General features: G+C 38.4%; 1 protein-coding gene across 1 annotated transcript in view; it reads left to right on the plus strand.

The window, feature by feature from the left end:
- Window positions 1-24,679, plus strand: part of Gpc3 (glypican 3) — a 401,301-nt gene that overhangs the window by 210,213 nt on the left and 166,409 nt on the right. The window contains exon 3 of the mRNA XM_013018171.1: window positions 17,735-18,429. Within this exon, the coding sequence (XP_012873625.1) occupies window positions 17,735-18,429 (695 nt within the window). The remainder of the gene's footprint in view (window positions 1-17,734; window positions 18,430-24,679) is intronic.

The following is a 24,679-nucleotide window of genomic DNA, read 5'->3' on the forward strand; positions in this document are numbered from 1 at the left end:
ATTAATGTTATAGAGTGCCAGGATTCCATGACACCAATAATTCCTTCCCTCCCTCCCTGCCCAGACAATTTATATCCAAAGGAAGAAGATGAAAGTTAACTTTTCTCATTTCTTTTTAGCATTCTGGACCAGAGATACATGTTTTGGTGTCTTCTAAATGGAGATTTTGGAAAATGACAAACTCGAGTTATCATTCATCTCTTTCCCATCACCTTGAGCAAACAGAATTTTCAGTCATGTAAACTCCAGTGTTCTGGGTTCCATGAAATGGATTTTTACTCAAGTGAGGTCAACTAAAGTCTGTGTCTTCTTTTATGTAGGAATTGGGGATGCCCTCAAGCTGTATCCACTTCGGGAGTGCCCCCCCCCCCGCCGACTCCCCACAGGCATGTTTAAGGAAAGTGTTAAGCAACAAGATTAGAAAGTCTCATTAGGGAAAGTGTCTGGAGGTTGGATTTTAGTGACTGCTTTAAATATCTAGTCTCAAAACCAGCCTTTTCCAGGCACATTGCCAAAGGACAGCAATGGGCCATTTTTTTAAATGTCCCTTTAAAACAAGTCCTCTTGAGTGCAACACTAGGGTGAAGGTCTGTCTGGCTGAAAGCCACTTTACACATCAGGTCACTAAGAGCAGTATTTTTAAATAGTGGCCCTGGCTTTTTAGTAATTCAGGCACTGTTCCCTTTGAGTCCAGAAAATGTCAGTATTCTAAGAGCATAGATAACTTGGTCTGGCCTCACCAACAGCTGGATTTCCTTTCCACAGCTGTTCACATAACATGGATTGAGCCTGCACAGTGTATATTGTCTCATGTCCATTTGTGTAGATGTAAATATGTTTTCCTCATCCACTCCTTCCCCCATTCCCTGCAGATTTAAATATTAAAACTGTGTTTGTAGGGCTGAGGGCTTAGGGGAATTAAAAGGAAGGAAATTCATTGTGAGCTATTGAGGGTAAAACTCCTGAAGAAAATAGGAGAACAAAAAACACCCAAGGAAATAGAAAAAAGCTTCTGTGCTGTTCTCTTTTTTCTTTTATCTGTAATAGCAATGGAGAAGTAGTGGCAAAGTTGATTAAAAGGCTGTCAAACAGAGTTTAGAATTTGTAGGCATTGTTCTTGTGGAAGAATTATGGTTAGAAGTTTGGGGACAAATGGCAGCAAGACATTCCCTTGTCTCTGGTGTTGCAAGTAGCTGAGGTAATACTGAATGGTCAGGACATGGCGCATTCTATCAAATTATGATACTGCCCATGACAGTAGCCAGCAGGTCTCAGACAACACAAAATAAAGAAGCTAAATCAAATATTACTCTTTGTCTTCCTGAAAAATGTGTGTGGTCTTTTTGACCTCAGCCTCTCTTCTTCTAAGTTATAAGTAACTCTAGGATCTTCTCAATTACTAGTTTTGTACAACCTTCTGTTAAAATTTGCTTCCTCATTTTGCTAAAATATTCAACTAAGCTGGGTGTTGGAAGCTCAGGCCTCTAATCCTAGCTACTCTGGAGGCTGAGATCTGAGGATCTTGGTTCAAAGCCAGCCTGGGGAGGAGACAACTGTGCCTCAGTTTTCTTATCTGTAGAATAGAGACCATTGTATATTTAGTCCATTGAGTGAATCAACCCACATGAAATTCTCAAAATGCTGCCTGACAGAATGTAAGTGCCCCAAGGATGCTAGTTCTTCTTTATATCTAGTGACCATCTCTAAGTGCTTTGTAATGTAATGCTATGTAAAATTTGCCCTTGGAGGAGACAGATAGAGTAGGATGACCAATGAGTGCACAGATAATCAAGAATCCCTTGTTTGGTTGCTGCCACCTGCAACCACAGAGCTGTATAACTTGGCATTGACCTTTAGTTTCAGTTATCTCATGTGTAAATGTGTGGATAATGTTTCTCTCAGGTGCTGTTCACACACATGCAACAACCAGTTCACATACACACACACTCACTTCGAGAAGGAATAGCTGATCAAATTACAGCATAACTTTTATTTTTGTTTTTTATTATCACGTTAATTATACAAGGGGAGTCTTCACTGTGACACTGGCACGCATGAACAAATGTATCCCAACACATCTTGCTTTCCCATTATTCTCTCCTGTTCCCCCTTCTAAAAACAATTTTAAGAGATTTCGTTGTTCTATCATCATATATACAGAAAAAATCCCTCAACCATATCCATCATTATTTCCCTCCCCTCTTTAGAACATAGATTGAAAAATCTATGTTTAAAAACATATCAGTGACATGAGACACTTGACATATACTTCATGGTGACCTCTTTCTAATGTATACTATATATATATATATTAGAGCTATATGAGATTCTTGGGGGGGGAATGTACTTTCGTATCAGCATGGTATTTTTCAACTGAGATAAGTCATCTAGTATTTTATCACAGATGGCGATGGCAAGACTTTAGGGCCTAGGGGCCCTGTCGTTTTCATGTTTTATTCACAGTCTAGCAGATAATGTGCATTTACTAAATAGTAAATGAAAAAAGTATCTTTTATGCAAGTGCAATCAGTCTAATGAGGCAACTAAGATGCCCCATAAATGGTCTTTAATTTGCTAGCAAGTGGTTAATGTTACTGACTTCACATATGGCTGGAGCCTGTGATAAGTTTAATGCCAAAAAGAAGTTGCAATTTGAATTGGGATGTGTGTCTTGGGATGGGGGGGGACACTTCTAGTAGCCATGAGGAACAAGAGTCTTCTGCTTTTGTACTCACCAAAGCTTTGGCTGGGAAGTACTTGCAGCAGTACAACATGCTCTGGAAATATTTAATACGTTGATATGTTACTGGCAATTCATGCCACTAACTGTGGTTACATTTCTGTGGTTGCCAGTCCCACTCATGCTTTATGTTAGCACTACGATCTTTTGTCTTAAAGTGGTAGAGATAGCTCCTCTCTCTCCATCTCTTTTAGTTCCTTATTCACATCCTACATCGTTCCTAAAACAATTCTAAATATTCTATGAAATATATGTACATGTATGAATCTGTTACATATATATATTTCATAAAACTAAGATGCAATTCAGGAAAAGCACACATGAACAGTCAGGCAAATGGAAAAATCTAGGAAAGTAAGATGGAACCAAGAGTTCAGTTATGACAGAAAGCATATAATATGAACTTTATTATCATTGACAGAGGTAGATTATACTTTCTAGTCATAAATGTGATCATGGAAAAATTATGTATCACAAACTCCAGAAGGTGAAAGGAAACTAGTTGTTCAGGAAAACCAATGAAGGGTAAAGGTTAAGAACTAATTAGGCTAATGGGGAAAAGTGTGGTCAACCCTTACAGAGGCCTACATTTTCTAGTAGTTAGAGATACACACTTCTTATTTCTCAAGACTCTTTGAATGAATCATTTTAATTGTCCTCTCTGGTCTGTAATGGCCTGTGGGGGAAATCTGACCATTATCTATCTGTCTGTCTAATGATATATGTAATAACCCATGAAATTCTATTCCTTTCTTTTCACTTACTTCTTTGGTTCTAATTGTTGTACCTTATATTTAAAAGCCTGGCATGTGAAACTTAAACTCTAAGACTACATCCATTTATAGGCTGGTCCTAGTTCTACACACACACAAAAATGGCTTCTATTTCATAGCAACTTTTTTCTAAGCTGGGATAATTCTAGTTTAATTATTGTGAGATGTAAAATGCCAGAAACATCTGACAGACATTACATCTATACATTTAGGGTTTTCGCTATAAACTCATTTTTTTTAATATGGGGCTTTTCTCAATATCACTCCCCTGATCTCTCCCAAAAAAGCAAGGATTCCAGCTCAAACTTGCAATTTCTGTGTGGCTGATTTTTGTTAATCAGCATGTGTTACCTGTTTTGGTTTTTTAGTCCATTTAACTTTTCCCAGTGGTTTTATCCATTGAAATTACAATGAGCTATCTATCATATGATATGTATTGTATCTATAAACTCCCTAACTCATGGAAAAAATGTGTTAAGTACACTGAAGGAAAACAAAACCAGTAATAATACTCTTCAGTGGTTACTGTCAGTAGCTCTATCAAGGACTAATTTCCAAGGTCCAGTTTCAAAAATTACTGGGCATTATTTATTTACGGCAGCTTGAGACTAAAGAAAAATCAAGCATCTAATACAGTTTAATAATGTTCCCTTTCTCCCCTACAGGTTTCCTCTGTTACAAACATTATTAGTATTAGTGTGGTGCATTCCCTATCATTAATGATCTAACATTATTGTTATCATTATTGTTAATAATAATTTTGCTAGGCATTGGTGGCTCACACTTATAATACTTGCTACTCAGGAGGCTGAGAACTGAGGATCACAGCTCAAAGTCAATTAGGGCAGGAAACTCGGTGAGACTCTTAGCTCCAATTAACCACTGAAAAAGCCAGAATTGGAGCTGTGGCTCAAGTGGTAGTATGTTAGCTTTGAGCATAAAAGCTCAGGGACAGCTCCCAGGCACTAAGTTCAAGCCCCAAGGCCAGCATACACAGAAAAACTCTTAGTTTACATTAAAGTTCAGGCTTTGTGCTGCCTGATTCTGTGTATTTTGACAAATGCGTTGTATTGTGTATGTCCACACACAATAGTTTCATGCTCCACAAATCCTATACTTTGTCTGCTCTCCTGTCTTTTCTTTTTTCTCAAGGGTCTGACAATTGCTAATATACTAAGTGTCTCTACAGTTTTGCCTTTTCTAAGGGTCATATTTGGACTCATATGATATGTTGGCTTTTCATATTGATTTCTTTTACTGGATGTGTATATGTTTCCTCCCTATCTCTTCATGGTTTGCTAGCTCATTTCTTTCTGCTGATGAATATGTTCCATTTTCGGAGTGTACTATAGATAATAATAAATACATGGTCCTTCATGTATCCATTTATTTCTTCAAGGACAATTTCACTGACTTCTAAGTTTGGGGCAAGTTTCAGAAATTACTAGGCATGTACAAATTTCAGTGCATGTCTTCATGTGGACGTGAGTTTCTTTAAGTCAGTTTGAATTCAGTGAATCCCATTCAGTGAATCCCAAGGAACATAATCTCAGGATTATGTGGTAAAAGTATGTTTAGTGCTATAAGAAACTGCCACAGGGCTGGGAATGTGGCTTAGTGGTAGTGTGCTTGACTGTTATGCATGAGCCCTTGGGTTTGATTCTTCAGTGCCACACAACCAAAATAATAATAATAAAATTATAAAATAAATAAATATTTTTTAAAATAGAAACTACCAAACTGTCTTCTAAAGTAGTTGTGGCATCTCTCATTTCTACAAACACCGAGTGGCAATCACTATCTGCTGCTCTGTACCCTTGCATTTAGTTTGTTCCAATCTATTACTTCTAATGACTCTAACAGATGCATACTGGTATCTCATTATTTTGATTTGCAAATTCCTAGTGAGTTAGGATGTAGCATTTTTTGTATATTTTATTGTAAAGATACTGTACAGAGGGGTTATAATTACATGAGTAAGGTAATGAGTACATTTCCTATCGAGTACTGTTACCCCCTGTTTTTCCCTTACAATCCCTTCCTTCCTCACCTCCCCAACATCTCCCCCCTCCCCCGAAGTTGTAAAGTTCATTTTCAACAAAGTATCTTGTGCATCTCATTGTTACAACAGGTCAACCTGTATCCTTGTTTCAGCATTTTGTTATTTCCCTTCCCTCCCCAAATTAGAAAAACGTATGTATAAGATGCAGGGCACAGGAACCAAATACAGTGCCAACAGGTGTTATACCATGGGGGAAGAACATACAAAAGAAACAAAAAAATCACATAGTACATTAAAAACAACAGTGACAAAGATAAAATCTCTTGAGGACACAACATTTTTTTATGATTACTTGACATCTGCATGTCTTCTTTGGTGAAGAGTCTATTCAAATCTTTTGTCCATTTTTTATTTTTTCTTTTGTTGTCAGTTGTGAAACTTAAACTCAGGACCTGGGCACTGTCCCTGAGCTCTTTTTGCTCAAGGCTCTACCACTTTGAGCCACAGCTCCACTTCTGGGTTTTCTCTGGTGGTTAATTAAACATATAAGAGTCTCATGGCCTTTCCTGCCCTGGTTGGCTTTGAGCTGTGATCCTCAGATCTTGGACTCCTAAGTAGCTAGAATTACTGGTGGGAGCCACCAGTGCCAGGCTTCAATTTGTTTTTACTTAACTGTTGATTTTTGCTTTATTTTAGCTTAGTAATGTGTTGATCTAGGTGATTGAATCCAAAGTCTCACAGATTTTAGGTACATGTTCTAACACCAAACTTATATCCTCAGGCTTTTTTAAAGACAGGGTCTTACTATTTTGCCCAATCTGTCCTTAGATTCCTTACTAACTAGACTTATAGGCATGAATCACCACATCTAGCTTCTTACTCTTAAATTTTAATTGATTCTTACATATATTTGACCTTACATAGATATTTTTCAAATATTTTCTCTTAATTTGAGGTTTGTCTTTTTATTCTCCTGACAAATGCTTTTCTCTTCGTTTGTCCTAACATCACAGAATAGAAACTTTGTTTTAATAAAGTTTAATTTCTTAATTCATATTTCATGGATTGTGCTGTGGGTGCTATATCTAAAACCTCATTACCAAGGTTATGATCACCAAGATCTTCTTCTTGTTACCTTCTAAATGGTTTATAATTTTAAACTTTACATCTCAGTGTGTAATTCATTTCAACATTAATTTTTTTGTGTGTGGGTCAGTCATTTTTTGGTTTTGGGTTTTATTTGTGTGTGTTGGGGGGGGGGTTGGCTTGGGCGCTGTCCCTCAGCACTTCTGGCTTTCTGAGTGGTTTGTTGGAGATAAGAGTCTCAGGGTCTCTCCTGCCCCAGCCAGCTTTGAGCCGTGATCCTCAGATCTCAGCCTTCTGAGTAGCTAGGATTACAGGCATGAGCCATTGGTACCTGGTAATACAGACTTTTTTTTTATCTTTTATAAAATTAATGTTAAACCGGGTGCCAGTGGCTCATGCCTGTAATCCTAGCTACTCAGGAGTCTGAGATCTGAGGACTGCAGTTCTAACCCAGCCCAGGCATGAAAGTTCAATTAGCCAGCAAAAAGCCAGGATTGGAACTGTGACTCAAAATGGTAGAACACTAGCATTGTGGACAAAAGTTCAGAGATAGTGCCCAGGTTCATAGTTCAAGTCCCATAATCAACCAAATAAAGAGCGGACAGGGCCCAGGCTTTGAGTTCAAGTTCAAGGTCTTTATCTAGCTTAACTTCTTAGTGAAGGGCTAGCCACTTTTTTCAACACTATTTCAAAAGGTATTGTTTTTTCACTGAATTATCTTTGTCTTTTGTCAAAGGTCAGTTGATTCTATTTGTGTGGGTCTATTCATGGATTCCATATGTTATTTCATTAAATTTATTCTTTTTTTTTTTTTACTAATATAAACCTCTCCCTAATACTATAACTTTTTTAGGAATCATCAAGTTGAAGTGATGCAAGTCTTCTAACTTTGTGGGATTTTGAAAGATGGGGCAATAAAAGGTTCAGGGGTAAACCCCAGGTGCTCACAAATACTAGCCAGGTGTTGTACCACTGAGGCACATCCCCAGTTCCAATTTTGTTCCTCTTCAGTGCTGTGATGGCTGTTTTGGTTCTTTTGCCTTTCCACATAAACTTTGATATTAATACCTACAAAATAGCCTTCAAGGCTTTTGATTAAGAGTCTGTTGAGTGTATAGTTCATGTTATAGAAAACACATCTTTCTTCATACTCTCTTCCTGTCTCTGAATCTAGATCATCTCCATTTGTTGAGGTATTCTTTGATTTATTTTATCTGAGTTTTGTAATTTTCCCTATTTGTATAGCTTTTATTTCCTTTTCTTCTATCTCCGTAACCAGGAATTCAAGCATAATGATGGATAGGAGTGCTAAGAGACGGACATCTTTGCCTGGTTCTCCGTCTTACGCAGAAAGCAAGCCATTTCTCAACTTGAAATAAGATGTGAGCTGTGAGATTCTTTGTTGATATTATTTGCCAAATAGAGAAAGTTCCTCTCGCTTCCTAGTTTGCTGAGAGCTTTTCACCATGAGTGATGTTGGATTTTAGAACGTATTTTCTCCGCATCTGTTGATATGGTCACATGATTTTGCTTCTGCTGTTGATGGGATGTGTGCATCACACCCACTTGAGTTTTGACGGTTAAATTAGTCTTTTATTCTAGAATAAATCCAACTTGCCTGTGGTATATCATTCTTTTTATACACTGTAGAGTTTCATTTGCTAATAATTTGTTGTGGTTTTGCATTTATGTTTATTAGTATAGCTATAGCTATGACTATAGCTTTCTTTTATATATATTTTTATTGTAAAAATATTGTACAGAGGGGTTACAGTTCCATGAGTAGGGTAATGAGTCCATTTCATAGTGAGCATTGTTACCTCCTCCTTTATTTTCCTCTACCATCACTTCCCTCCCACTTTTCCAACTCCTCCCACCCCCTACCCCGACATTGTGAAGTTCACTTTCAACATAGTGTCCTGTACATCTCATTGTCATAATGCATCAACCTGCATCCCCATTTAAGCATTCTGCTATACCCCTTCCCCTCCCCAAATTACAAAAACGTATGTACAAGATGCAGAACATATAGTGAAAACAGGGTTTTAGCGTGGAAGAAGAACATACAATGCTTTCACTGTATTTAATGTTGGTATAATTTGTGGAGGGGAAGGGGAAAAACAAATCGTTTAACTAGGGATATAGTGGACCCATTGCAACAACAAGAAGTATAAGTCGTTATGTCGAAAACGAACTTTATAACTTTGGTGGGGGCGGGGCGGGGAGGATGGGAAGGGATGGGAAGGGGAAACAAAGGAGGAGGCTACAATGCTTGATAAGAAATGTACTCATTAACTTGCCCATGTAAATGTAACCCCTCTGTACGGTATTTTCACAATAAAATAAATAAATAAATAAATAGAACATACAAAAGAAACAAAAGAATCACATAGTGCATTATAAGTACATTAAAAACAATAACAAGAAAGAAAAAACCACTTGTGTCCCTGTCTTGGGACACTTAACATTGCTTAACATTGTCTCATGTGGTCATCTGTACATAGACTTTGACCTTTTCTGCTTGACTCATACATATACTAGATATTGCAAATAAGGGAAATCATGGGACCTATGTTTCTTTGGGCCTGGCTTACTTCATTTAATACAATTTTTTCCAAGTCTTTCCATTTCCTAACAAATGGGGCAATGTCATTCTTTCTGATCGAGGCATAGAATTCCATTGTGTATATATACCACACTTTCTTGATCCATTCATCTAATGAGGACCTATAGCTTTCTTATAATACCTTTTCCTCATTTTAATATTAGGGTGAGGCAGGCTTCATAGGAGTTAAGAAGTGTTCTGTCTGTTTCTGTTTTCAGAAGAGATTGTAGAGAATTAGATACCTTTCTTCCTTAAATGTTTGGGGTTCACCAAAGAAACCAGGTACACTGGGTGATTTCTCTTTTTTTGCAACATAATTAATTATTGATTTAATGCATTTAATAGATATAAACCAATTAGGATTATTTTTCTTTCTTTTTATACATATTTTATTATAGATACTGTACAGAGGGGTTACAGTTACATGAGTAAGGTAATGAGTACATTTCCTATCAAGCATTGTTACTCCCTCCTTTGTTTATCCCCTACCATCTCTTCCCTCCCCACCCCTCCAACTCCTCACCCCCCCAATTGTAAAGTTTGTTTTCAACATAGTGTCGTGTACATCTTGTTGTTAAAATGGGTCATCCTGTATACTTTTTCAGCATTTTGTTATTTCCCTTCCCCTCCCCAAATTAGAAAATTGTGTATGCAAGATGCAGGGCACCAGAATCAAATACAGTGTAAACAAGGGTCATACCATGGGGAAAGAACATACAAAAGGCACACAAAAAATCACATAGTACATTAAAAACAACAGAGATAAAGATAAAATTTCTTGTGTCCCTATCTTGGGGTTCATTTCGTTTAGGATCATCTTATATAATCATATGTACATAGCTTTTGATCTTTTCTGCTTGTCTAGGAAGATTATCCTAGAAGTATACTATTTATTTCAAATAAGGGAAACCATGGGACCTATGTTTCTTTGGGCCTGGCTTACTTCACTCAATATAATTTTTTCCAAGTCTTTCCATTTCCTAACAAATGGGACAGTGTCATTCTCTCTGGTGGAGGCATAGAATTCATATATATATATATATATAATTTTCTGATCCATTCATCTACTGAGGGGCATGTGGGTTGGTTCCAGATCTTAGCTATGGTGAATAATGCTGCAATAAACATAGTTTTGCTGGTAGCTTTAGTATAGCCTTGTTTGTGATCATTTGGGTAAATGCCCAAAAGTGGGATTGCTGGGTCATAGGGAAGCTCTATGTGGAGTCTTTTGACGAACCTCCATACTGCTTTCCAAAGTGGTTGAACAATTTTACACTCCCACCAACAATGCAGTAGGGTTCCCTTTTGGCCACATCCTCTCCAGCATCTGTTATTATTAGAGTTTTTTATTAGAGCCATTCTGCCTGGGGTGAGGTGGAATCTCAATGTTGTTTTGATTTGCATTTCTTTGATGCCAAGAGAAGTTGAGCATTTCTTCATATGTCTATTGGCCATTCTTATTTCCTCTTCAGAGAAGTTTCTCTTTAAGTCTTTAGCCCACTTATTAATCGGGCAGTTGTTTCTTTGAGGATTTGTTTTTTGGGGATTTAATATTTTGAGTTCCAGGTATATTTTAGATATGAGACCCTTGTCTGTTGTATGGCTAGTGAAGATCTTTTCCCAATCCATTGGCTTTCTATTGATCTTGCTAGCTATGTCCTTTGCCATGCAGAGGGATTATTTTTCTTTGTGTACTTTTTAGTACTTTATGTCTTTCAAGGAATAGGTCTATTTGTTTAAAATCAAGTTTGTAGGCATAGAGCTGCTCATTAATATTTATCTCGTAGGCTTTTACTATGTATAGGACTCGAGCCCTTTTTCATTTCTCATATTAGTAACTTTTGTCTTTTATCTATTTTCTTGGTTAAATTGACTGGATAATTTTTAATTGAATCACATTTTTCAAAGAAACAATTTAACTTTTGTTAGATTTATCCCTTCCTTTTTCATTTTCAGTTTTGTTTATTTCTGTTCTGGTTTTTAAATGCATTTTCTTGTGCTTACCTTAAATTTTATATCGCTCTTCTTTCTCTAGTTCCTTTGCTGGAATCTTAGATTACTGATTTGACATCCCCTCCCTCCCCTCCTTGATTTCTCCCCCCCCCTTCCCCTCCCTTGTCTCTAAAAGGAATCAAACCCAAGGCCTTGCACATGCTAGGCAAGTGAGTTTGTTTTGGAATATGTGCATTTAATGCTATACATTTGATACCATTCATACACTGTATCTCACATATTTATAGACTTTATTGTCATTTTCACATAGTTAAAAAAGGTTTTCTAACTTGAGACTTCTTTGTACCGTGTAGTTTTTCATTGGTTTCTTTGGTTTTGCTTTTGAGATTTTGTTTTTTCACCAAACTAGGGATGGAGTCATGGGCCTCACCTACTTTTTGTAGATACGGATATAAGATTGTTTTTTCTTTCTTTTTTCTCTCGCCACTTTAAATCTTTCATTTGATTCTTTTTTTGCTCACATAGTTTTTGATGAAAATATTGATTTAATTCTTACTTCTGTACAAGTAATTTACCTCTAACTTCTCTAAAGAGCTTCTCTTGTTCTCTGCTCTTGTTCTCTAAGCTCTCTGGGCTTGTATATGATATACATCATGAATTTAGGGGAAAAAATTGGCCATTCTCCAAATACTTCTTCAGCTTCCTTTTTTTCCTGGAATTACAATCATACATATGTTATGCCTTATGAATTTGCCTTGAAATTAATAAGTATTCATTTGTGCTTTATTTCTCTTTTCTTTCCTTCCTTCTTTGCTTCTTTCCCTCCTTTATTCTCTCTTCCCTCCCTTTTTTTTCTCGCCTCTCTCCATTTTAGTATTGAAAGCTTTCATTAACATTACTTCAAACTCATTGAATCTTTCTGTGGTTATCCAGATGTAGCATATAGATGAGTCCATGAAAGACATGCTGCATTTCTTTCAGTATGTTTGATATCTAGTGTTTCCTTTCATTAGTTACTGGTTTCCATCTCTGGATTTAAATTATCCATCTGTTCTTGCAGGTTTGTCTTCTGCTAGTATTTTTTATCCTATTATTCTTAGTTGTTTCAAATTCTGTCTCATCATTTAAAAATTGGTGCCGTATCTAAATATAGTACTGACAATTGCTTTGTCTCTTCAGAGTGCTTTACTTGACTTTTAATATAGTTTAAATGGCTTGCCTAAAATGAGACATGGAAAAAATGAGACATGGTACTTAGACAATAGGAATCAAATTCATTCATTCATTAAAATAATTAATCATATTAATAAAAATAATTCACTAATGAATTTATTATTGTTTTTACATTGCTAGGGTTTGAACCCAGGCCTTAATGCTTGCTAGGCAGACACTTTACTACTTGAGACATACACCCCCAGCCCTTTTTGCTTTTGTTGTTTTCTGAATAGGTGACCTGACCATGACTCTTATTTACTCTTCCTGTATAACTGGAATAGCAGGTATGAACCACCACATCCAGGATTATGAAATTTTCAGGGCATATCAGTACTGGACGTCACACTCTTATTTGGCTGTGCCACTTGAGTCACACTTTCACTGCCAGCTTTTTCCTGGTTTATTGGAGATTTAATCTCATAGACTTCTCCACCTGGGAACACTCCACCATCCTCAGATCTTCTCCTGACTAGCAAAAATTACAGGCATGAGCCACCAGCATCAGCCATATTCAGCTTTTATTGATTAAGTTGGAATCTTACATCCTCCAAATCTCTGACTCACAATGGGTAGAATTACAATTGTGAGTCACCAGGCCTGGCTGTAATTAGACTTGTATGAAGTTTGAAGTTGAGGTAGGAGTTGGGGGTATTTAATGTGTGTTGTAGTTCTAGCCACCAGAGGCTTCAATTTCCTCTCGTGTCCTGTAACAATTTTTTTTCTTCTCATCTATTACTTTTGGAATTCTTTAAGAACCATTTAGTACAGTTTATGTCTTATAAGTATCTCAGTTGTGATGTATAGGGCAAGTAGGTGTTGGCTATACTCCGGTGATTGATCTTGTTATTTTACTAAATGTTGAGAAGTTTTTCTTAACACTACTGTTTCCCCTTAAGTATGATAGGGAGGCTACAGGGAACCACTTATCTAATTGCACTTCCCTCAGACATATCAGACCATGGTGGTGTTTATACTCATTGCAGTGCAGTTATCTATCATGGGGAATGTTCAGTGTTATTTACACACTATCCACCCTGTCTGAAAAGAAAGATTTGTCTTGGGTTTTCATTCTAAAATATTTGTGTCATTTCCTGAGGTAAAAACTCATGGAAATGTAGCGGATCCCTAAGTCTGAGACTTCAGGCGTTTGAACTCTCAAGGTAGTACATATTCAACAAAATTATTTTTAAGTACCCTTACATTCAAATTAAGGCCCTGGTATTTAACTGGAAACATTATCTTGTGTATGTCACTTGAGCTCATCACTTTGTTTCCTTTTCAGAAAAAAATAATAACAAAAACAATTCCAAACAAATATGGTTATAGCAGAGTTGAATAACAGGGCAGATGGGAACAAGTATACCATAGATTCTGACATGCATCTTTCAGGCATAAGTATTAGCATAACATTATAGCATAATTATAAGCATTAAGTATTCGTTTTTCCTTCCATTGAGTTACTTATATTTGAAGATAAAAACTGTTTTTAGTTCAGGCCATTGTAAAGCATTTATCCTACCAGTGTAGAAAGTTCTTATTAAAAAACTATTTGCCATTCTTACAGTTCTGGAAAAACTCCCCTGGAATGGGGGTGGGGGAGGATTGTCTGCTTCTGTAGGGATTGCCTTCTTCTATAGAGCTTGAAAAGGATTCCATGGTTCATTTATTTTGTCTCTTCTTTCAACCTCAGCATCCTTTTAGAAAATTCTCAGCCTTCTGGAAAAAAAAGCCCATAAAAGCATATTTCCTTTTGTCTAAATCTAATGCAGGTATATCAGCACCACGTATGAAGGACAGTGATTTTGTTTCCAATGATAGGCTACATGTCCTCAGGGGATCATAGAAAAATATACTGAACCATTTAAAGAGAGGTACAAGAATTCATTTCCTTTTTTTGGGGGGGGGCATCATAATTTGAAGAAGACATTGATAGCACTAAGGTGTGGCCAAATGGTGCAATTGAGCTGATGATCTAAGCATCTAGAAGTCTAGAAACCTTCCTGGATATCAAACCTTGCATGGCTCAGCTCTGTGTATTGAAGCTATTTCGTTGCATGATATCCTAAATTCTTTTGCAGTTGTTCTGGTCCTTTTAGTTTGTGAAATCTCAAGTTGCCAAGAAAAGCTGAGCCATTTCTTTTCAGCTAGTGTTAGTTCCTCTAAGTGTCCCTGGAGCCTTGGTATGAGCACTTGTGCTTTTTTTTTCTCTTCTACTGTGATTTAGAAATATGGGGGGCTGGGAAAAACCCACAGATGTGCTAAGTGGATTCAGAGCTATGGACGTGGAAACCAAGAACTCCCTGAGGTTCTATCTCAACCCTTAGCCCCTTTCCCCTGCAATGTGTGTTGTTGCTATTCTTTCTGCAGAAGAGTTCATGATCTTTTATAATTTTCATTCTCTATTGATCCACCAGCAGTGCTAGTAACAGAAACTTTTAAAGAAAGGTTATTGACAGTAGAATCTGTGGGATTTCCCTGCCATATCTCTTATACATTAGAGAATGAATAATACACTGTGTGTTTCCGATAAAAATTACCTTGCAGAGAATTCATTTTACTATGGCTTAGATGATATAAATTCCCTGGGATAAGATACTACAGCGATCAATCTTCTCCCTTCTCTTACTTCATCTCGTCCCCAAAGCAAAGAGGGAAATGTCCCATCTGCTTTATTGCTCTTAGGACTGTAATTTTTTCTAGTACATTTTCATTCATAGAGGGGAAACCAATGGGAACATAGTGACTTTAAAATAGAATTTAAGCCAGGTGCTAGTGCCTCACGCCTGTAATCCTAGCTACTAAGGCTGAGATATGAGGATCACAGTTCAAAGCCAGCTAGGGCAGGATTGTCTGCGACAGAATCTTACCTCTAATTAGTCACCAGAAAACCGGAAGTGGCACTGTGGCTCAAAGTGGTAGAGTGCTAGCCTTGAGCAAAAAAGCTTAGGAACCGTGCCCAGGCCCTGAGTTCAGGCCTCACAACTGACAAATAATAATAACAACAATAACAGCAGCAACAATGATAATAATAATTAAAAATTTAAAAATAGAACTTAACTTTCCACAAAGATTTTTTTTAGAATATACATATTGGGTGTAAGACAAGAGCAGTTAGAATATAACTGTCTCTAGCACATACTAGTTGGTCCATTACTTGTATTTCATAGTTGTGCCACCTTGAGAAAAATATCTCCATTCTACTGATACTCAGTTTTGGCATGTGGCAAACCAGGATTACTATTCTAAGTTCAAAAAAATTAGCTGTCACAATATAAACTCTAAACTATAGAGCTTGTGAATATTTTAGTGTATCATTTATCTTAATCTAGCCACAACTTACTTACCTTTGGAGCACAAAGCCTAGTATTAGGCTCTAATGATAGATCATTGATAATAAATAACAAATGATTGCTAGCTGCCATTAAACTTTAAATCTCCAAATTCCAGATGATTTAAAATAGTCATTGTCATATGATGGTGGCTCATGCCTGTGATCTTAGCTCCTTAGAAGGCTGACATGTATAGGATCACAGTCCAAAAGTCCATGGGACTCCATCTCCAAAATAGCCTGCAAAAAAAAAAAACAGGCTGGAGGTGGGGTTTTAGTTTTAGAGCTAAGCAAATGAACTGACTAGAAGTGAGGCTATAAGTTCAAAACCTCAGTAGCACCCAAAAGACATCCATCACTTGTTTCTTCAGATTGGTTGGGAAGATTTTTCTGGCCCTGTTCAACTTTAAGAATAAAGAATTGAACAGACAATCACACAGGGAGCTAGAAAGATTGTTACAAGATAGATAATAATCATTCTAGGAATTGCTTAATGTTCTAAACAAACAAAACAAATGAACATACAGTAATTAGTGGAAAGAAAAACATTTTCCCTACAGTGACACAGTTGCAAACCCAGTAATAGTTACATGTTACCTGCCTTGCACTCTATAGACAGGAATACAGCTTCAAAAAAACAAAAAAAAAACTTTTGTGCAAAGTGAAGTTCTCATTGAAACTCATTGTTTTTCTCCTGTGGGCTTGTGAGCGCTGTAGAATTTCACTGGCATCTGTTCAACATGGTTGGGCCTAAGTCTGAGGAAAGAATCAAGGGAGCATGTTCTACCTTGTGAGGAATCTAGGGCAGATGGTGGTGGCAAAACCTAAAGCTCACTTCCGCCACAGATGACTGAAATGTTGGACTAAATGATCCCAAGGAACGGCTGGAATACAGTCTCTCCAGTAGTGTGAGAATGGTAATAATTTGATTTTTCAAGGCTCATGAATTGGCATCATTTGGACTACATCTGCCATGGGCCTTTGCATTTTGGAAGGAACTGGAAGAAGCTAATTTTAAGCATCTCAGTAGACATAGATCTTTTTGTTTGTTTTTCCACTCTTCTATTTCTTGAGAAAACCTAGTATAGTGGTTGTTTTTCCTTCCATCATCTAAAGGTAGATATCTGATTATTTGAGATCACTTGTGGCTAGAATACTGCAGTCTGGAGAAAATGAGATGTTCACATTACTGCTTTCTCTTCCAAGGCAATGACACTAATTGGGCTTCATGCCAAAGGGTTGGGGCAACAGATGTAACCGTGAATTCATGGTCTCGGTAGAGTATCCAGGCTTCCAAGCTGTGTGGATGCTGAACTTACCAAGGATGCGTAACACTTCTTTTTTTTCCAGATGTTCAGCTTGCAATTATTTTTAATATCAAATGTATAGATAAGTGCATGGATTGTTTTTGTTCCCATCCAGATACACGTCCAGTAGATAAATTCCATTTTCAGGTCTGGCAATCTGTCCGATAGCTTGCTTTAAAGTTATCTGGAGAAAAATCTACCAACAATGATTACATTCGTGATAGCTTTTATTCTTGGCTAATAACTTGCCTCTCCTCTGGGGGCCAAACAGGTTTTGATTGTTATGTGAGTTTATACAATATATACTTTTTTGTCAAATATTTATCTCTGTCTAAAGATGAAGAATCCTGCAAAACAATTTTTGAAAAGGGATAAATCAATAAGAGAATGAGAAATGACTTCTCATTTAGCCAATTTTTAATCGATGCTTTCATGAAAGGCTGAAATGTTAACTCAATCCTAGCTTTTGTCGTTGGAAATATAATTTGTGCGTTTAACAATTTATATGCACGTCAACGTTTGGGCTTGATATTCAGAAAGGAAAATTGATTTATAGGCACAAACAACTGCAGGCGTATCGGTAATGGCAGAAATGAATGTGAGTCAATTATTTAAGGCAAATAAGACCTTAATCACTAAAGCAATAGAGTCTATCAAATTCAATGATTCCTTGCATTTTCATGCTTTAATTTGTGGGCATTTTTTTTTAATCTCCTATTTTACAGAGGCCTTTGAGATTGTTGTTCGCCATGCCAAGAACTACACCAATGCCATGTTCAAGAACAACTACCCAAGTCTGACCCCTCAAGCTTTTGAGTTCGTGAGTGAATTTTTCACGGACGTCTCTCTTTACATCTTGGGTTCTGACATCAATGTGGACGATATGGTCAATGAATTGTTCGATAGCCTGTTTCCAGTCATCTATACCCAGATAATGAACCCAGGCCTGCCTGAGTCAGCCTTAGACATTAACGAGTGCCTCCGTGGAGCAAGACGTGACTTGAAAGTATTTGGCAACTTCCCCAAGCTTATCATGACCCAGGTTTCCAAGTCCCTGCAAGTCACTAGAATCTTCCTCCAGGCTCTGAATCTTGGAATCGAAGTGATCAACACTACGGATCACCTGAAGTTCAGTAAGGACTGTGGCCGTATGCTCACCCGCATGTGGTATTGCTCTTACTGCCAAGGACTGATGATGGTTAAGCCCTGTGGTGGTTACTGCAATGTGGTCATGCAAGGCTGTATGGCAGGCGTGGTCGAGATTGACAAGTACTGGAGAGAATATATTCTGTCTCTGGAGGAGCTGGTGAATGGCATGTACAGGATCTACGACATGGAGAATGTGCTCCTTGGTCTCTTTTCCACAATCCATGACTCCATCCAGTATGTCCAGAAGAATGGAGGCAAGCTGACTACCACTGTGAGTACTAAGTCTACAGGTTTTGGAGGAACTGGACCTGATCGGGTTGGGATGACCTACCCATCAGCAAGTGCTCATAGAGAGAATAATAGCAGAAAAATAAAGGGTGTGCAAAGATGGCAGATGGACCAAATGATCTCAGAGCTAGACAGTATATTAAAACCACAGGTTATAGAGTCACAACCCCTGGCTTTGCATCTTAGCTGCACCTACTTTGTTGCTGTGGGCCATTGGGGAATGATTTTATCTTTATGAGCCTCATTTTTTTTACTTGTTAAATAGAGACAGAAAGAACATCTTCTTGGGGGAATAACATGTGAAAGCACAGCATCTGTCTGTCACATGATAGGTTCTTCAATAAAGGTTACCTATTATTACCAATATTTCAGCTATCATGATCTTCAGGGCAATCATTTGGAGTGGGGGATATTATCCCCATTTTATGCGCAGGAAAACTGAGGCTTAAGGGACTGGCAACTTTCTTCAGGCCACTCAACTGTAGTTAGTAGAATAGCCGCAATTAAGAAACTGGCACGTCTCCCTTTTATTCACTTATCACCACCTTTGCTAATTATGATTTCATTCTTGGGCCCTTAATCCTGTATGTCACATTATTACCATATTGGGTAGTGGCTTTAAAGTGAAGATACCTAGCTAGTGCTCACTAACTACACCTACATAAGAACATAGGCAAAGTTACTGTCCAAGTTCTTCAACATACAGATTTATAGCCTTAGTTATAACCAGTCTAAGACTAATGAGATAGCTGATAGCAGAAGCAAAGTTCTGTGAGGCAATAGACACTGGTATTGTTCATCCAGCACCATAGGATGTAGCCACTTTGAATGGGGAGCAGAACATCCATCCCAAAGACACCTGGCATATCTCCCTTAAGGTAATAACTAATACGTGAGTGACTGCTGGCTTTGTGGGAGGTGGTAGCAGAACTATTGAGTCCACTACTGTTGTAGAGCAAATACTGCATCTCAGGTGCTCTACTAAGTCAATGTACATAAATAATATGACTTTGTAATCCCTCAGATAGGTTCTAATATTGTTCCTACTCTGTACAAGATGAAGTGAAGCTCTCAAAGTTAGTTAAGTGAGAAGAGCTGGGATTCAGTCCCAGCTTGGTTGGCCTGGTTGACTCCAGGTGTTAGTTTTTATGCAGTACAGCTTGTGTGTACTGTGTCTGGGCAGTTTCTTATCTGTCATGTGGACAGATCAGGCCAGTTAGCCTTGTCTGGAAACTCTAGAAGCAAAAAGCTGTAGGGTGGATTGGTTTCTTGTGGTGAATTAATTAGGAACGATGACAGAAATGATACAGCCCTGTACATGACTATTTATGGAGCAGCTCCAATTGTCCCATTTCCATTGGTAACCATTATAAACCTATATACTGGGGAAATATTTTATAGTAAAATAAACAAAAAATGTCCTATGTAATGATAGTGTTTTTCGGTGGCTAATTATTCACTTGACTACCTTATAATTTGAGACCAGATTCTGAAGGCTTGTGCAAAAGTAAATTGCACGGGACTAAAACAATGAAAAGTAAGGGCATTCATATGTTCATTCACTAGTACTGATCAAGGACCCATTATGTATCAGACACAAAGCAAGGGTATCAGGGCTGTGGAGATGTCTTTAGTAAGAGAAAAGACCAGTGTCAAGAGTATTAAACATTGCCTGTCCTATTGGTTATTTTATGGCAGCACAATTGATCTTCAAAGTATCCATCCTCCTTTAATATTCTTATACACAAAAAGATGAGGTGGAAGCTGCTAAGAATTTAAGTACACTGACCCGATAAAGGTGTAGAGTATTTGGTAGACATGTATTAAACATCTGGTTGTGTATGGAATTCTGTTTGACAATAGGTATTGAAAACCACCCAAGATACAGTGCTTAAGTCTTCTAAAAGGTCAATCTAGCCAGACAGTGATACTCACGCATGGAATCCTAGCTATTCAGGAGGCTGAGATCTGAGGATCATGGTTCAGAGCCATCCCAGGCAGGAAATTCTGTGAGATTCTTATCTCCAGTAAACCACCAGAAAACTAGAAGTGGCGCTGTGGCTCAAAGTAGTAGAGCACTTAGCCTTGAGCTGAAGAGCTCAGGGACAGCGCCCAGACCCTGAGTTTAAGCCCCATGACTGACAAAATAAAAGAGGGGGGTGGTCAATCCAGTTGGTAGAGAGACCTATAACTAAATACGTTTCTCTAGAGTGAACACACCACTATCTTGTGAATGTGGGAAGGGCTGTGCAAAATTAGCTATTCTAATCCCATTGATTTCCAAATGAACAAACAAAAGTTCAGGAAGGTTTACCTAGAGCTAGATGCAGAATCCAAGACGGTCTGCTTGTTACAATCATATATTCTTTCTGCCATAGACTCTGGCCCCCAAGTAGACCCTTCACTTTAAAACCACCATCAGGATTTTTTTTTCAGAGACAAAGTGAACTTAAATTGGATAGATATTTCAGGCTTTCCAACTTGCTACATCTTTTGGTGTATGCCCAGGTATATATGTGCACATGCGCAGCATGCAAGTGGGATGGGGGAGCACCTTTTGTGTCATTATCATGCAGGAGGAAAGCCCATGGCTGCCTAGAGGTGCTCAGTGATGCAGTCCCTTTCTGTTTGGGCCATTAAGGGCCTGATTGCTCCCAGCATCCAGCATGTTATGAGAGCATAAAGTCGGCCATCTCCTAGGAATGCCTGAACTAAACCAGAAATTATATGTAAACTCTGCCTTGTTCCTGTTTTGTTATGATCACCAAGTCTAAGTGATACATATCCAATGGTGGAAATTGGGGGTGGAGAGGTGGACATCACTGGCCCAGGCGTGTTCTGGACCAGAAAGGTCCAGAACCGTTTCAAGAAGTAAAGGAAAGTGAGGGCTTAGTAGATTGCAGAATGCTATTCAGGTTAACAAATACACAGAATGCCCCCAGAGCAAGAGCTGATTTGGAATGAAAGCATTAATGAGATTCTGCTTGCTGGCATGCAGTCACCTTCCTGTTGTGATAAAACAACAGAAAACCCTGCCAGTCCACCCCCTCAGAGACTGCCTTAAAATATGATCTTTCTTTGCTGTGCAAGCATGGCCTTTTGTAGCTGTAGATGGAGGGCTGGAGTCTGTCACACAGGGACTTTAGTCACTTATTTTAGGGGTCACCATCCACTCCAGTCCACCCCAGATTTTAAGGGTCATTTTGATCACCTAAGTGAATGTGGTGTTCTTAATTTGTATGTGTGTATATGTGCGCATGTGCCTACACATGTGCATGCCTGTTGGTCCTGAAGCTTGAGTTGGGTAATGTCTGTCCCTGGCCTTTTTTGCTCAATACTAGCTCTCTACCATCAGCTTCGAACTGCCCCAACTGGCTTCAAACCAGGATCCTCAGATCTCAGCCTCTTAAGTAGCTAGTATTACATGTTTGAGCCACCATTGCTTGGCTTCCTTTGTCCTTTGTTGAGCCAAAGTCTCCTTATGTATCACAGGCTGGCCTTGAACTCGACATTCTCCTACCTTAGTCTCCAGAGTAGAAAGATTACAATCGTACATCAGTGAATCTGTCTAAAGTGCCATTATATCTTCTGTCTCTCTGTCTCTCTCTGTCTCTCTGTCTCTGTCTGTCTCTCTGTCTCTTTCTCTTTCTCTCTCTCTCTCTATCGCTTTCTCTCTCTGTCTTTCATTCTGTGGTACACGAATTTGAATTCAGGATCTTGCTACCATTTGATCTATGTCTCCAACCCTATTTGCTTTAAGTAGTGTTTCAATAAGGGTCTTGCTTTTTGCCTGGCTGCCCTTGCAACCATGATCTTCTTACCTATACCTCTTAAGTAGCTGGCAGCATAGACACAGGCTGCCACATCTGGCTTGTCTGTTGAGATGGGGTCTTAGTAAGTTTTTGCCTATGCTGACCTTGAATGGTGAGCCTTCTGATCTCTTATCTCCCAAGGAGCTGTGGTTACAGGCACAATATATTGTGCCCAGCTGCCATCATCTCTTAATATTATTTTAGTGCAAAGAAATTGATAAAAAAAATGCGAGTAAGTATGAAATACAGATGTGAGTGTATGTGGAGGTGAGAAGAAAAAAACTGAGGGAGCGAAAATTTATATTGAAAAGATATTAAAATTATATTGAAAATTATATTGAAAAGATAAAAGAAGTGTTGACAAGAAGCTGTAACTAGCTTTATTTTGACTCTTTACAGACACAAACTAGGATACATGTCTTGGCTCCAAGTGACTATTAAGTCTTTAATACATAGTCTTTTATACTTGAGTATAAATATTCTTATTGACTGGGGGCCAGTCAATAAGCTCACACCTGTAATCTTGGCTACATAGGAGGCAGAGATCTGAGGCTCATAGTTCAAAGCTGGCCTAGGCTGGAAAGTCTGTGGGCCTCTTTGTCTCCCAATAACTACCAAATAGCCAGAAGCAGAGATGTGACTCAAGTGCTAGAACATTAGCCTTGAGCATAAGCAGCTCAGGGATAGCACGCAGGTGCTGAATTCAAGCCCCAAAGGCTGGCACAAAAGAATTCTATTCCTGCTAAGCTTATTAACACATTATTGAATTCCATGTTTTATTCTTTCTCAAGAGAGTACAGATATAAAATGGTTTATGATATACATACTTTGCACATTGTTCTTCCACCCAACTTGTTGAATGTCACCAAGTTGTTGAATGCTGGGGATGGAAGACAGGGTCTTGGACATGCTAGGCTCATGCCAGGCATGGGCTCCAGGACTCGGTCCCATCTCCACACTGCCTGCACAGTTTCTTTTCAAACTTCCACTGTGTTTATTCTGAAAATGACAGTCATTACCATCCCTCAATGTACAGAGGACATGCGCAGCCATTCATGTATAATTTATCCATATATTAAATTAGTAATAAGCAGCATGTTAGATGTTTATCCTCCCAGAAAGTTTCTCAACTTTCTAATTTTTTTTCATTTCATTTGGTGTTTTCAGCCCCCTACCCAAGTAGTCGCTCATAAGACCCTGGCTAGGATTTGAACTCAGGGCCTCATGCTCTTATATGGTTTTTTCACTGAAGGCTCCTACTCTACCACCTGGGCCTTGTCCTTACTTGGGCTTTTGGGTGGTTAGTTGGAGATAAAAGTCGTGCAGACTTTCCTACCTGGGCTGGCCTCCAACTGTTATCCTCAGGTTTCAGCCTCCTGAGTAACTAGGATAAGAGGTATGAGCTACTGAGATTGTCTTCCTTGACTTATTTTGGCACATCTCTGCTGGTACATCATTGGCCTATTATGCAATGCTTCAAAATGCAACATCACAACCTTTCAATGACCACTGTTTCTCTGTTCATGTTCTCATTGCGATACTCATTTTCTCACCCTTTAGAAAAGATGTGTTTCAGAAAGCGTTTATGGAGCATTTAACTGGAGAAGCTGTGAGATACACATTGAGAGACCTAACGAATGTCTCCAAGTATGATGGCACATGAGTCTGGTGCTGTGTTCAGGGGATCGTCTAGCAAGTGGATGGCAGAACAAGGATTCAAAGATGGATCTGCCCGACTCCAAAGCCCTTGTTCTTAAGCATTCCTCCATATCATTCTTTCAAACAGTTCCTGTCTCTCCTCAGTATAGTCGACATTCCCCAAACACAAGCTAAATGGGTTTTTATTATATTATTTAATATCCTGTATTAGTCCCTACTGTTTTTCCAGCTGCACAATCACTTTTTGAATTCATTCTCCCTCCTTAGAGACTCTTGTTCTAGTATTTCCCAATGACATACTAAAAAGCATTAGGGTTTTTTTTTCTTCATCTTCTAAACACTTAAAGGCATAGAGTGATTTCTAGGAGAAGATCAATTGCTTGGGTGGGTGATTGGCTTCGTCTAGAATCTCTCAGCAGTGCCAGTGATGAGGAGCAGGTTACCTACCAGTTGCAGTGGTGACTGTTTCCACTGAACCTACAGAGTTGTTTGATTGGCTGTGCTTTTTGCAATGCAGGGATTGGAACCCAGGGCCTTGTGCATGCTGTGCATTCACTCTACCACTGAGCTCTATCCAGGTTTCAAAGCATCTGCCTTTGATTCTGAATAGTGCAAGACCATTGAGATCTCTATTAAAGAATTACCTTAGGTAGTAACATTGCCTCCAGAGAAACTAACATATTCTGTTATCTGACTACATATATTTCTTTTGCTAGGATTTCTAAAGATAACATCAGTGAAGTCAGTATTAATTCATGTGTG

This window comes from Dipodomys ordii, unplaced genomic scaffold (genome assembly GCF_000151885.1).
Source record: "Dipodomys ordii isolate 6190 unplaced genomic scaffold, Dord_2.0 Scaffold38, whole genome shotgun sequence".
Taxonomy (NCBI): Eukaryota; Metazoa; Chordata; class Mammalia; order Rodentia; family Heteromyidae; genus Dipodomys; species Dipodomys ordii.